The 14,614-nt window shown below is 54.4% G+C and overlaps 1 protein-coding gene across 16 annotated transcripts in view; it reads left to right on the top strand.

Annotated features, from left to right (window-relative positions):
• The window catches only part of KMT2C (lysine methyltransferase 2C), a 169,473-nt gene that overhangs the window by 83,560 nt on the left and 71,299 nt on the right, over positions 1–14,614 (top strand). For all 16 annotated transcript variants that reach the window (XM_055144984.1, XM_055145032.1, XM_055144981.1 and 13 more), the window contains exons 7-9: positions 234–396; positions 5,487–5,658; positions 7,661–7,775. In XM_055144984.1, coding sequence (XP_055000959.1) covers positions 234–396; positions 5,487–5,658; positions 7,661–7,775 — 450 coding nt within the window. The remainder of the gene's footprint in view (positions 1–233; positions 397–5,486; positions 5,659–7,660; positions 7,776–14,614) is intronic.

Genomic DNA, 14,614 nt, shown 5'->3' with positions numbered 1-14,614 from the left:
GAGAGAATAAATAGGAAAAGAATTTAAATTTGTCTTTTTAGTTTTGAGTGTATGGATGTGCCTGTATCATTCTAAGCACTTAACTGTTAGTATGATTTCTAAGGTGACTTGCCTAGTACTTGCAGGTCGAGGTGGTTTTACTAGCACAGCAGATCTCTGAGTGCCGCCTTAGTCCTCGGGGAAGGTCGCTGTCGCGGTGTCACTAAGAGATCTCTCTCCCTTTCTCTCTCAAGCGATGTGCGTTTTGCAAGCACCTTGGAGCCACCATCCGCTGCTGTGAGGAGCGCTGCACCCAGATGTACCATTTCCCGTGCGCCGCCAGCGCCGGCACCTTCCAGGACTGCAGGCACTTCTTCCTCCTCTGCCCCGACCACATCGACCAGGCTCCGGAGAGATGTAAGTGTCCGGCCGCCTCGGCGCAGGCCTGCTGTGTGGGGGCCCCGCACACTTCGGGGGATGGTGGGGGCATCCTGTCAGCGGTTTCTTGGAAGCTGAATCCAAACGCTACTTCCTTACGAAGGCAAACGTGGTTTGCATTGTGAAATGTTTTCAGGGGCCGGAGAGACGGTCTAGCGGGTAAGGTGGCCTTGCGAAGCTGACTTGGGTCTGACCCCAGCACCCAGACGGCCTCCCGCACCCTGCTGTGGCCCCACAGCAAGACAGTTTGTTTCTCAGGGTCTGGAGGGTCCTGGGATTGTGGTGCTGGCGGGAACCCCAGAGCCCACCAGCGTCACCCCCCAGCACAGAGCCGGGAGCAGCCCCTGAGCCCACCAGGCGTGCCTCGGAAACCCCGTAAAATCAGTTTACCTTGCAGTCGGGCTGGCTGTATGGGAGGGGAGGCACTCGCCCTGCACACGCCCCCGCCCCCCCCCCACGTTCGGAACTTGTCAGTGGACATGTCCCCCTAGCCCTGCCAGGACTGACCCCCAGCACGGGGCCGAGAAGTTAGCCCTGAGGACTGCTGGCATGGCCCCCAAACCAAAAGTAAAGAAGCGAGTAAAAACAGTTTTAGTTACATAAGAAGCACCTGTAGGAAGCTGGCGCCTGCACCCACCCTGGACAGGTCTGGGTGCTGGCTGCACTCTCTCGGGCAGGCCTCCCTGGGGGGCCCAGCGTCCCCGCGCCTGGCTCGCGGTGTCCGGCGCTCACACGTCCACAGAGGCCGCTCTGGCGTGCGTGGGTCTTCTCCGGTCACCTGCAGACACAGCCCCGCGCGCAGTTATCAGCATGCTGAAAGGAAGGCGTTAGAGCACCACATGGCTGTCGCTATCTTTTTACTAGACCCGACAGTTGGGGATGTTTGGGGGAGCCGGGGGTACGAGGCCTCTGGGCATGCAGTCATCCCCAGCCCTCCCGTTACAGCTGGTTTTATCTTTCCCATTTGGGAGCCAAGCTGGCAGAACCTGTGACCCGTGCCGAGAGCTGGCCCGGGTCCCTGTGTATTTCTTCTTAGTACGTAGATACTCAATGGGAATATATGGTTTTACCCCCATGACATTGTATTTCGAGTCTCACTGTGAAATCTCTGTGACGCTTTGTTTGGTCTGTGCCGGGCCCACGGTCACCCAGGCTCCCCCCTGTCTCTGCAGGTAGTAAAGGCATTTTACTTGTTTGATACTACAATTTTATGTGAATTAAGACTTTTTGTCTTTAACTTTATTGCCCGTAATCACTCTATAGGCATAACTTATAGGTAAGGCACAAGTGATACTTTATATTGTAGCACTGTAGCACTGCAGTCCCATTGTTCATTTGCTGGAGCGGGTACCAGTAACATCTCCATTGTGAGACTTGTTACTGTTTTTGGCGTATCAAATACACCACGGGGAGTTTGCTGGGCTCTCCAAGAGGGACGGAGGAATTGAACCAAGGTCGGCCACATGCAAGGCAAACGACCTACCTGCTGTGCTATCGCTCCAGTCCATTTTATATTGTATTGAAGTTAATAAAGGACTTAAACTCTTAGAATGTTTTGGATCATTGTTACATTTGGGGCAGAAAGAATGTTCGTATACAACTGGGTGTTATTTATATGAGGCTCGTGTCTGGATCTGTCACAGTGAACAACACTGGGATGTCAGCATCAGAGTTGAGTTTCTGCATGGTGCAGTATGTGATTTTGCCAGGTGAATAAAACAGGTAAAAGAATCTGATTGTGTCCACTCGCATATGCAGCCCTGCAGTCCATCGAGCACCCAGGATGCAGACTTTTCCGGAACTGTGTTCTCTGGGCTAGAATGTTGTTACTTGATGACCAGTGCGGCCTTGTGGTGACCCTATACTGGGTGTGTCTCACGTACAGCGAAGATCAAAAATGGTTTTGTAGAAGTGTGAGAAGTGTAGGGGCTGGAGCAATAGCACAGCGGGTAGGGCATTTGCCTTGCACACGGCCGACCTGGGTTCGATTCCCAGCAACCCATAGGGTCCCCTGAGCACTGCCAGGAGTGATTCCTGAGTGCAGAGCCAGGAGGAACCCCTGAGCATCGCCAGGTGTGACCCAAAAGCCAAAAAAAAAAAGAAAGTGAAGTGCAGGAGGGATTGGCTTTGGCACAGATGCACGTGCCAGCGCTGGTGTCCAGGCAAGGCCCCGAGTCAGGGTCATCCCGAGGGGTCGGTACTTTGCCTCAGTGGGGGGGGGGGGGTCATTCACAGGGCCTCATAAAGCTACATGGGCAGCAGGAGGAAAGGAAGCCAGAACCAGTGGGATGTGGCTGTCGGAGAACAGAGAGGGTGAGCGCGCGGTAGGCGGGCCCAGGGTCAGCGCCTTTTCTGCCTCTCGGCCGCCCTGGGCCGCAGGACTTCTCGGCAGGTAGCCTGGCTCATAAGGGCGTGACAAGAATTCACTAGATACTAAGAATATATACGGAATATAAACTTAGTAAAAATTTGTAATAACTGCCGCAAAAAACTGCCTTGATTCTCCCCCACCCCCTTTTAAAAAGGACTTGAAGTTTAATTGAAGCAGAGTAAAGAGAATTGGATTTAGAAATGGAAACTTTGGGATGTACAGATTCTTGGTGCGGCCGAGCCATGGGAGGCTCAGACACCGCTGTCAGCAGGGACGCACGGGCCGGGGATACTCCCGGGAGGGCAGGAACGTGGCCGGGAGCCATCTGCCACCACACTGTCCCCTGGGCTCTGCCAGGAGCTGTCCCGAGGCCCCTGAGTGGCCTGGTGGGGGGCGGGGGAGTGTTTCCCCTGGTGGAGAGTCTTCTCCGGAGGGAGGCGTTCAGGGGCCCGTCAGCAGCTCCCAGAGGTGCTCTGTGTTCTGCCTCCACCGAGCCTGAGGGAAAGAGAAGCTTCAGCTTAGAAGGCAGCTACTGGGGCTGGAGCGATAGCACAGCGGGGAGGGCCTTTGCCTTGCACGCGGCCAACCTAGGTTCGGTTCCCAGCATCCCATATGGTCCTCTGAGCACCGCCAGGGGTAATTCCTGAGTGCAGAGCCAGGAGTGACCCCTATGCATCACCGGGTGTGACCCAAAAAGCAAAAAAAAAAAAAAAGAAGGCCGTTACTGTCCAAGGGCGACTGTGTCTGGAACATTCTGTGGAAGTTATGACAGGAAGCTGACTAGGAAGCACCTGGGCTGCTGGTGGAGATGCTGGAGTCGGGTGTCTTATGGGGGGGATCCCGTGAGCATGAAGTCAGGCCGGGGGCAGGTCCCGTGCGACTTCAGTCCCGGGGGATGGTGGGTCCGAAAGGCCGCGCAAAAGGCAGAGATGGAGGTGCCCGAGGAGACAGCGGGAGGTGACGGTGGGGCCTGCAGGGGCGTGCACGGTGCAGAAAGCCCACAGGAGGCCTTGCCGGGATGCCTTGGGGTCTCCGTGTGCCCCCCAGGCTTGCCAGGGCCTCCAATCCGGCTGATTCTTGCTGCAACTCTAAGGGACGTGAAGAACAAACATCTGGTCCCAAGGAGAGCTCGCCAAGGGCCGTGCCCCCCACAGTGGCCCGGGCTCCACCCCTGCACCCCATGGTCCCCTGCGCACTGCCGGAGTGACCCCCACAACACCCAGCTGGAGGAGCCGCCAGCCACCCCTCAGAGCCTCGCCCCACTCCCCCAAACTGGGCTGGGCGCCAGCGCCAAAACCAGCTTGCCAGTTTACTCTAAGAAGTACGGGCCAGGTTCTTCCTCTGTCCCGAGGGGCTTGGCTGTGCTCTCTGCCTTCGCTGAGTAGAAAGAAGAAACGATTTCCAGGCGGAGGGAAGTCGCCCGGCACCCCAGCTCAGACCGCTCCAGGCTCCCTGGTCTTCTCAGTCACAGTGCTCGTTTCAGTCTGGGACACGCTGCTTGGTGACGTTCAGTGCCAGCTGTGGATATACTTCAGTGCATCGTCTCAGGGGCGCTCGAGAATGCACCCTGTCCTCTCACACATGAGGGTGACGCAAGCCTGTTGGGTTCTGTGGTTATTCAGATGTTCAAAGATGTTTAAAATTTTTTTTGGATGATTTTTAAACGTCCCTTTTTCTTAAGAGAATACAGCATTTAATTTTTTTTGTTTTGATTCAAAATAATGATGATAATTTTAAAGTTGCAGATGTGCTGTACCACCCGTCCCTGGGTCTCTGCGGCCCCCACTCAGCCCTCCCCACACCCACTGCCCCTGTCCCAGTCCTGTTAATCATGTGTCAGGAATTGTTTGGGGAACAGGGAAGCTGTTTCTTTTCCTTCACGTATAAAGATGATGTCTGTAATCACGGAGGGTTTTACTGCTTCAGTGGCTGGCAGTATTATGAATGTAGAGATGTAGAGTGTATGAATATCTAATTCCTATGTTTAATTTTCTCTCTTAAATATACCACAGTACTCAGATTTTTTTTTTTTTTTGCATTTTGGGTCACACCCAGCAATGCACAGGGGTCACTCCTGGCTCATGCACTCAGGAATCACCCCTGGCGGTGCTCAGGGGACCATATGGGATGCTGGGATTTGAACCCGGGTCGGCCGTGTGCAAGGCAAACGCCCTACCCGCTGTGCTATCACTCCAGCCCCCAGTACTCAGATTTTTTATTTTAATAAAAATTATTTTGTTTATACTTAAAATGCATCTTAATTTGTGATATGATTTTTCTTAATTTTGTATTCCAACTGACTTTGTTTACTACCGGGTAGATCTAGCCCGTCAGTAGCCAGTTTCTCTTGGTCCTGCCACGATGCTCTCCCTTCGGCTCTCTCCAGCCTGACGGGTGCCACCCTCCCTGGTGAGAGGGTTGTGGATCAGTGCAGAGCTCCTGAGATCTCAGTGACACAAGGCCACAGACAGTCGAAACTTTGTGATTTCAGTCACTGTGGAGTTGAGGGTGACCGCATTGCGGTGTTTGCTTTCCAGGCGTTTTCTGGCTGACCGTCATCTCAATGTGGGTGACTGGGCTTGTCTGAGCCACTCACCAGGCAGATTCCCTTACGGTGACTTTTTTTTTTTTTAACTGTGAAGTCAGGAAAAAGCCAAATTCTTATCCAACCATTTCATTGTTTCACTGTTAATTGTAGCCAAGGAAGACGCCAACTGTGCCGTGTGTGACAGCCCCGGGGACCTCCTAGACCAGTTCTTCTGCACCACTTGTGGTCAGCACTACCACGGGATGTGCCTGGACATAACCGTCACTCCGCTGAAGCGCGCAGGCTGGCAGTGCCCCGAGTGCAAAGTGTGCCAGAACTGCAAGTAAGTCTCGTTTCACTGCACGGGCGTGTCTGAAGGGAGCCCGGTGAGGTGCCGGGGGGAGGCGGTCTGTGTGCGGCTGCTGCGGTCACACCGCCTCATCACGCTTAGCACGTGGCTGCGGATCCGTTGACATTTACTCCAGAAACAAGTCTAACCAGAACCTGAGCCTATATCGAAGTTCCTCTGGTGGCCAGGAAAATTCACGCAAACATGGCAGTGATCCTTAATGGATGAGAACGACGGTTTAAAATAATGGCGTCAGGGGCTGGAGCCTTAGCACAGCGGGGAGGGCGTTTGCCTTGCACGCGGCCAACCCGGGTTCGATTCCCAGCATCCCATAGGGTGCCCTGAGCACTGCCAGGAGTAATTCCTGAGTGCAGAGACAGGAGTAACCCCTGTGCATCACCGGGTGTGACCCAAAAAAACAAAATAATAATAATAATAATAATAATAATAATAATAATAATAATAATAATGTGAAAGCAGCATTTCTAAAAGGAGAGAACACACACCCATAAAATTACTGTTGGAAAAGGAAACCTCTGGTTTGAAAAACAGTTATTTTCTGTTCCTGTGCGTCACCGTGGTTCTGAAGCAGAGTGTACGTCACCCCTCTGTCGTGGGGCTGACCTTCTCTGGTTTGTTGTTCTCCATCATTCGGCCGTTTTCTCAATTCCTTTGCCCGTGGGGGTGCAGCCGGGGTCCCGGCACGCGGCGCAGGGCACACGTGGAGCCATCTCCGCCCTACGTCCAACTCTCGGCTTTTCATTTTCTCTCTTGTAACGGATATTGTGGCACTTGGGGCTGTTACCAGCGTCTCCGGAGCCTTCAGATCACTTAGAAGCTGAGGATTTTCTGTAGCCAGGAGAAATTTTACCCACAGTTGCCACGATCCGTCTGGTTTTCGATTTAATTATGTAACAATTAGCAGCAAGACCCTAGATTCCTGCCGAATGAATAGGACCGTGTGCATTTGTTTCTATTTTGGTAGAAGTCTGAAGGCAGCAGGGCTGGAGAGAGCTCAGCGGGCGTCTGCCTGGGCTCGGCCCCCAGGAGCTCATGGTGGGCCTGCAGCCAGGCCGAGCCCCTGGGCTCTACTGAGGGTGCGCCCCTCCCCCAATCAGCAAAACGAAAACGAAAAGTTAGAGTCGTAGATGTCTGATACCTGTGCCTGTCATAGTGTCCTGGGATGGAGTGAGCGTCTGGAAGGAAAAGGCCACCTTCACCTTTCCAGCACGTTGGATGCGTAGCATCCACCCCGCTGGCGTGGCATGGCCGACGCCCGACCTCCCATTCTCCACTCCTGTCCCCGCCCGGTTCTCCCCACCCCACCCGCCCCAGCTCAGCTCCTGTGTGTGGGTGTCCGTGGCCAGCAGCAGGCGCAGAGCAAAGCAGGCCGGCCCGGCCTTCCCAGGAGACTCTTTGGGCCAGCGTCAGGCCACAGCTCTGGGTTCCAGCAAGGCGGGTTCTTTCCCGTCCCCCGTGGCCTCGGCGGCGCCTCCTGCCTGCTAGGGGCTTCCTGCGAGTTAGCGCCCAGGTGATTCCCCTCACGCTGTTTAGTCAGCACTTGCTGCCTGCTGGGTGCTCAGTGCTCTCCACCTGGGCCTGCCCTCGCACTGTTCCCATTTTATGCTTGACACGAAGGCCACTCGAGTCTTCAGTGTCGGGCATCACCCCCACCCGTGATTGGCCTCTAGTCATGGGGCCGTGTGTGGGAGCTTCTCTCAGGAAGGTTTCCATAGCCAGATCGCGGTTACTCCGCCAGCCGCACCCCTGTTCTGCAGGACCCCTCAGGTGACTGAAGCATGTTCACCACAGGGCAGGGCCAGTCAGGATAATGCCCTGGGGGCTTCGGGAGAGTCTGTGTCGTCCACTCCCGGTACCTGTTGTCGTGGGGAACACGGAGGGATGCGCCCTTGGGCAGCCCCCAGGAGCCGTTCTGGGGAGGCTTCCTGACGTCGGTCAGAAGGTAAGGCATCGTTAATGCCGTCTCATTTTTCAGACAATCGGGAGAAGACAGCAAGATGCTGGTATGTGACACGTGTGACAAAGGTTACCACACCTTCTGCCTTCAGCCAGTCATGAAGTCCGTGCCCACCAACGGCTGGAAATGCAAAGTAAGTTGTTTGTTCTTTCTGAGGAAAAATATCACCATCTCTAAGTGTTTTCAGATAGTGAGCACGCAAGTTGGATGCCTGTTCCAACCTCTACCTCGCCGCCAGCTTCCAGGTGCGATTTAATCGGCAGACACTTGTCTGATCTGACGAGTGTCCGCTCAGCCCCCGCCCGAGGCGATGAATATGTCCACACCATTCACTGCCCCCCTCCCCCCCCGGAAAAGTGCTGCCCAGTGCCCCTGCCTGCCCGTCTTCCTGGCTTCTCCCGGGGCTGCCTTTTTGAGGATTCTGCACTTTGTAAAAAAATCATCTGTGCCCTTGATTAGTTTTGCTGCTTTGGGAGCTGCCACCCTGGACAGAGCTCTGGGCGACTCCTGGCTGTCTGGGGGCTACTGCTGGCAGTGCTGGGGGCGGAGCCTGTGGTCAGCCCTTGAGCCACTCTCGGACCCTGTTCTGGCCTTTTCAGCTCAGTGTGATTCTTCAGAGATTGGCCGCTTTGCCAGCCTCCCAGTAGTGCTTCATGCCTGTTTGTGGAGATGCCACAGCTGGTTGAGTGAAGTTGCTGATTGGACACTTGGGTGGCTCCGGTTAGAAGCACTAGAAGTGTAGAACATTTTATTTTTTTATTTTTATTTTTATTTATTTATTTATTTATTTTTTTGGCTTTTTGGGTCAGACCCGGCAATGCACAGGGGTGACTCCTGGTTCTGCACTCAGGAATTACCCTGGTGGTGCTCAGGGGACCCTATGGGATGCTGGGAATCGAACCTGGGTCGGTCGCATGCAAGGCAAACGCCCTACCCACTATGCTATCACTTCCAGCTCCAGAGTAGAACATTTTAAAATGCTGCCGTGAGTCCGTTAGCTCACATGTGTATGTTTTTTCACATAGACTCTTGTTTTTGAATGATCTCACCCTAACTTGTTCCAGAAACTTGCTGAAATAGTACACCATATCAAAACATCTATATTTAAATTGATTTATTTAAGTGCCAGAGATAGTGTTACATTTGATCAGTTGGCTTTTAGATAAAAATGACTTTTTGGGGCTGGAGTGATAGCACAGCGGGTAGGGCGAAAGGTAGCAAATCGACCCTGGTTCAATTGCCAGCATCCTATATGGTCCTCTGAGCACCACCAGGAGTAATTCCTGAGTGCAGAGCCAGGAGTAACCCCTGTGCATCACTGGGTGGTACCCAAAGTGCAAAAATAAATAAATGCCAGAGATAGTGTTACATTTGATGAGTTGGCTTTTAGGTAATTCAAAGGTGACTTTTAAGATATATATAGATATATATAAAACGTGTTTATGTGAATGTTTATGTACATATGTTAAAAAATTTGGGGTCATTGAATATGGTTTTACCGTGATTTTATCCATAACATATGAACATGTGGACATGTGCTCCATGGTTCTGTAAAACATCTGGGATTATATGTCCAGCTGTGTATGGTACATGGTGATTTTAGTGATTGTTGATTTAAATACTTTTTATTTGACCCTTAAGGTCCCTCTTCTCCTTCAGTGTCGGGCCCAGACACTTAGGATTTGTCCCATCTCTGCTTTGTGGGCTGCTTCGTTCTGTGTTGGCTGATCTTCCCTGTCGCCCTCGATTCTCCTTTCCTTGGCATGTCTGTGTGGTGACCTGCCGTGTCCTCTCTTGGTGTCAGTAAACTCGAGCAGGAATTTTCTGCAGTCTCTGCCTTCTGTCTGCCGACATGGAGGTGACAGAGCAGTGCCCACCATGGCTACGGGGAAGGCAGCCGGATTCCAGGGTGCTCTGTTTATGGAAGCACCAGACGCTTTAAATTCTTGCTTTGGGGCCACACCCAGTGAGGCTCAGTGGGGCCATCGGGGTGCTGGGGATCAAACTGAGGTCAGCTGCATGCACGGCAGACGTCCTCCCTGCTGACCTGGCACTCCGGCCCCAGGGTGTTTAAATTCTTACAGTCCAGCTGGGAATAACTGGTTTGGAAGGGAGGTAGCTCAAGGCTGCAGTGACAGTTTGCATCCCGAAGCTGGGTTCCTTCCCCAGACGTGTGGCTTGTGAGCGCTGCTGGGACCAGGCCAAGCACCAGGCCGCAGGTGCTGAGAGCACCACGGAATGTGGCCCAAACAGAGCGACTGACACGCATCGTTAATTCTCAACGGACAGAGGAGTAAACTTATTCACAGATATCCACTCTGCACTTTGCTAGGATAAAATTGACCGGAAGTGTCCCCGGGCTTCCTTGAAAGTCTGCAGACGTAGCTAACTGCGTCTCAGGGGCTGACCCTGCGCTTGCCTGCGGGTGCCCTCGGCCCTTGGGTCCCAGAGTCCGCCTTGATCTGATTCTCACTTTCTGGTGGGCCGTGAGCCCAGGGGCCGAGGGACTGCAGCGTCCATGTGGAGTCTGATTCGGTTCGTTGTTCCAAGGGCCGCACTTGGCGGTGCTCGGGGCCACTCTTGGGAGTGCCAGAGGCGCTGGGTGCTGGGGATCCACCAAGGCTGCTGGGTCCTCTCTGGCCCCGAGCCGTGACCAGTTTTATAGAACGGCCACGAAGGCGGGCAAAGATTTTATGTGCAGTAGTTACTGGCTTGAAAGATAAGACAATAACGTTTATAAGTGAGATTTTTAAAAGTTTGCTTTTGGGCCACGTCTGTGATGCTCAGGAGGGGTGTAGGGGTGGGGGGCTCGGGAAACCATACGGGGCCCCAGGGCGGGTCCGGGTTGGCTGTGCGCAGCTGTGCCCTCATGGCTGTCCTCTCTCTCCGGCTCCGCAACTTCCATCTTCACTAATGATGTTTCTCGTAACCAGCAGAAAGTCGGTTTTCTCCTCGGGGCTGGTTCAGAGTAGGCCCTCAGTGCTGGAGACGCCCCGGCTCTGCTTGCTGCTGTCCGGCTGCAGACTTGCGGCCACGGGCTGTGGCCTGTTGTGGCAAGGTGGAGACTTCTAATAGGGTGTCGATCCAGTGATTCCCAAAACGTGGGGCAGCCCCCTCCTTAGCGGTTACTGCTGGGCTGCTGGGAGCGGCTGAGGACTCCAGCTGGGCCTCCTGCGGGCCCTCATCACTCCCCAGAGGCACATTGACTCAGTCTCCTTGGTCTCTGAGCCTGTGGGCCGCGACCGCGCTCTGTGCAGGATTCTGCGGGGGCTTTGCTGTTGGGGCCCTGCACCCTGAGGGGTGCTGGGGCCCTTGGGGAGCATGGACGGCGGGTGCGGGCCTCGTGCAGAGATGCCCCCTCGCCCAGGTGTGCGGGCACCTGCGTGGTGGGCGGGGCCCGGCCAGGCAAGGGGGCGGGGCCTGTGAGTTTAAGCCGCAGGTGCCGCCCGGCTCCCTCAGAGCACATTGGGCCCCGTGCATTGGCTTCAGGCGGCCACTGAAGCCGCGGATTTTATGACGATTTTAATCGAGTTCTTGTCGCTGGGAAGGGGAGAGCGGGTGCCTGTGTGTCCTGCCCTGCGCCCTGCCCAGTGTCCTGCCCTGCGCCCCGACGGACAGCGCCGCCCGCTGTGTGGCTGGATCGAGGTGTTGGCGGCCGGAGAGTGAGTCGCCGCGAGTGCCCACCTGGGAGGAGCCGCAGGCAGGTCGGGGCTTAGCTGGTGAGCCGAGTGGCCCTCCTGTCTCGTGAGGGACGGGCCTCCCGCGGCGTGGAGCTCTCCCTTGTCCCGGGGCCTCCCGTGTCTGAAACTCGATACCGGCTTCTCCTGACTCGAGGGCTGGCCACGTCGGGTTCTCTTGGCCAGCCGTGCGTGACCCTTCCACATGAGAACATTGGGGCAGCAGTCTCTAGGCGTCATTTTCAGTGAAAATTGGGTCGACAGATTTCAGTGGTCAGCTATTTTGAATGAGTTGTAATTGAAGTGCTTGGCTATTTTATTTGTTATTTATTTGCTTTTGTTATTTATTTGCTTTTATTCATTTTATTATTTATTTATTTGCTTTTTGGGTCACACCTGGCGATGCTCAGGGGTTACTCTTGGCTCTGCACTCAGGAACCACCCCTGGCGGTGCTCAGGGGACCCTATGGGATGCTGGGAATCGAACCCAGGTCGGTCTTGTGCAAGGCAAATGCCCTCCCCCCTGTGCTATCGCTCCTGCCCCTGCTTGGCTATTTTAAAGCTAACTTGTTTTATTTCTTTTTTCTTTTTAATTTCCTCTGTCTTCCTTATACTTCCTGCAGTGACTTGAATTTCAGAATTTTATTCAAGTTGGAAATTATTGAAAATAGAAATTTGTCAAAGTGAGAAATACTTGTCCTGTTTTGTTGTTGTTTCATTTGTTATTTGTTTTCTGGCTCTGCACTCAGGGATCGCTCCGGGGGTTGGGGTGTGGGGTCAAACCTGTGTGGGCCACAGGCCGGCAGCCCGTTACCCACAAGCCGTGGGTGGCCCGCATGTCCTAAAGTCCACCCCCCGGCTTCTCTGTGTCCCCCTCGAGTGCGCCTCCCGCTGGTCGAGTGCTGCCTCTCTCCCGCTCTCCTCTCCCCATCCTGTTCCACACTCACCCCCACATCTTTCCAAGTTTCGTTCCATAAAAACTCTCTTGCTTCACTTTTCAAACAAAACCCACACATCCTCTCAATTCCGATCTCACTGTTTGAAGTCTTGCCTGTTTTTCTGTAAGAAGGAATCGCTGGACCCTGAAGCCAGACCTCTCCCTGCGGCTCTGTCTGAGGGCTGGCGGGCTCAGCACCGTGTGGCCCCTGGGCTCCCTGGGGCGGCCCTGCGACCACCTGGAGTGGCCTGAAGAACAAAAGCAAGACAACTGTGGGTCTGCTCAGTTCTCCCGAGAAACCTGCGCCCTGTGTTCCGGTTCCCCTCCAGCCGCTTCCTCTGGGCGCTGCTCTAGGGAGGCGTGTGCGGTGACGGGGCTCGGCCGCGCCCCTGCAAGTCCTCCGACCTTCCGAGCCGTTTCCCCGCCGCCGGTGCCCTAGCTCCCCGGGACCCGTCTGTTCTGCCGGCCCCTGCTCTCCTGCCCCGGTGGCCCCACCCCTTCTATGGGAGTCACCTGTGGCGTATTCCGAGGCCTGTCGGAGCCCCAGTGCTGGCTGAGAGCCAGTCGGGTGTAGCTCGCGGAGAGCACAGGGCTTTCGAGTTTGCTCTCTGGGGGGCGGGTCACCCGGGAGGCCTGGGGCCTCGCCGCTGCTCTCTGAGGGGAAGTAGTTCCAGGGGGCACCATTGTCGGGAGACCCCCAAAGCTCAGGACGGTCAGACTTGGAGGAATTGGGCAAGATTGGTTCCTTGTTAGGCCAGGCTCTCTTCCCCGTTTTTGTGTTTTGTTTCGTTTTTCTGCTTTGGCGATGCACAGGGTTACTCCTGGCTCTGCACTCAGGAATCACCCCCAGCAGTGCTCAGGGACTATATGGAATGCTGGGAATCGAACCTGGGTCGCCGCGTGCAAGGCAAATGCCCTCCCCGCTGTGCTATGGCTCCAGCCCTTCTCTTCCCTGTTTTCCCCGCTAGAATGCCTGTCAGTGTTTTGTGTGGTAAGACAGGACAAAACTCGTGATTCCGTCCAAGAGAGAGCAGCAGGGAGGGCGCTGGTTTGCACATGCGGCTGACCCAGGAGTGATCCCAGAGCACTGCTGAGCCCTGGGAGTGATCCCGAAGCCCCCGGCCCCCGCAGAGTCTTTAACGGAGAATACCTAGCTTTCAGAGTTGGAAAAAAACACAAATAAAACTCATTTGCCTTTGCCCCAAATCTGCCTTCTCGGTTACAGCGTCATAAACCGACAAAACTAGCGTTGTCCCGCCAGTCGAGGCTCGGTCCCTCGGCCCCTGGCTGCCTGCTGGGACGTCCCCCTGTAACGCTGGGCAGCACTGGGCAGCACGCTTCCCTCCCCGAGTTGTAGAGTTGTAGGTTTGACTTTTTATCTTTCGGGCCACACTGGCTGTGCTTAGCCATCACCCTGGTGGGCGCGGGGCTGCTACAGAAAAAGCCGTCCCCGTTGACCGAGGCTCCCATCCCCCGGACCTTAGTGGACGTGCCGCTCTGTTCCCCAGGCAGGAAGTGCTGACCTAGGCGAAGCGTGTATGGGGCTCGCCACGGAAATCCCATCGTTACCTTTTTTTATTTGGAGGATTTTTAAGGTGTGGAGCGGGAGAGAGGGAGAGGGAGAGAGTAATGTGCTTAAGAGAGAGCCCCTACACACAGCCCAGCATCAGTCACAGAAGCATGGGAGTCCACATCTCAAGAGGGGAGATGCGGGCGACACATGTGCTCGGCCACGCGGGCTCGAGCAGCACATGTGCCTATTGTGACTTTTTTTTCCTCAAGGTTTTTTTTTTTTCTTTTTGGGTCACACCTGTTGATGCACAGGGGTTACTCCTGTCTCTGCACTCCGGAATTACTCCTGGCGGTGCTCAGGGGACCATATGGGATGCTGGGGATCGAACCCGGGTCAGTCGCATGCATGGCAAACGCCCTCCCCGCTGTGCTGTCGCTCCAGCCCCTCCCAAGATTATTTTAGGAATGGATTTTTATCTTTCTAAAAGCCTTTTTAGCATCTGTTAAAAAAATTTTCCCCCCAGATATCATAACGTTAGATTTCTTTCATGTGTTTTTCGCTCTTTAACTATTTCTAAAGCTCTTGTATAAAGTCTGCTAAGAAGTGGTCTATTTTCCTAATTTGCTCCTGGCGTCTGTTTGTTGAATGAAGTCTGCTATTTGTTACTAGGGTCTTATTTCATTGAGTTCTTTTTCCCGTTGTGTTTACCTGTGAGTTTGTTTGCAGTCCGCTGGGCACCATTACGAGACTGCGGGTTTGTGTGAGGTATGCGCACCCCTTTCTTATCGGCCTAGTGTCTCCCCAAAATTGTTTCTTTTCACTGATTTTAAGATGTGGGTGGACTG

Source organism: Sorex araneus, chromosome 1 (assembly GCF_027595985.1).
Source record: "Sorex araneus isolate mSorAra2 chromosome 1, mSorAra2.pri, whole genome shotgun sequence".
NCBI lineage: Eukaryota > Metazoa > Chordata > Mammalia > Eulipotyphla > Soricidae > Sorex > Sorex araneus.
This window is presented reverse-complemented; position numbering and strand designations above follow the sequence as displayed.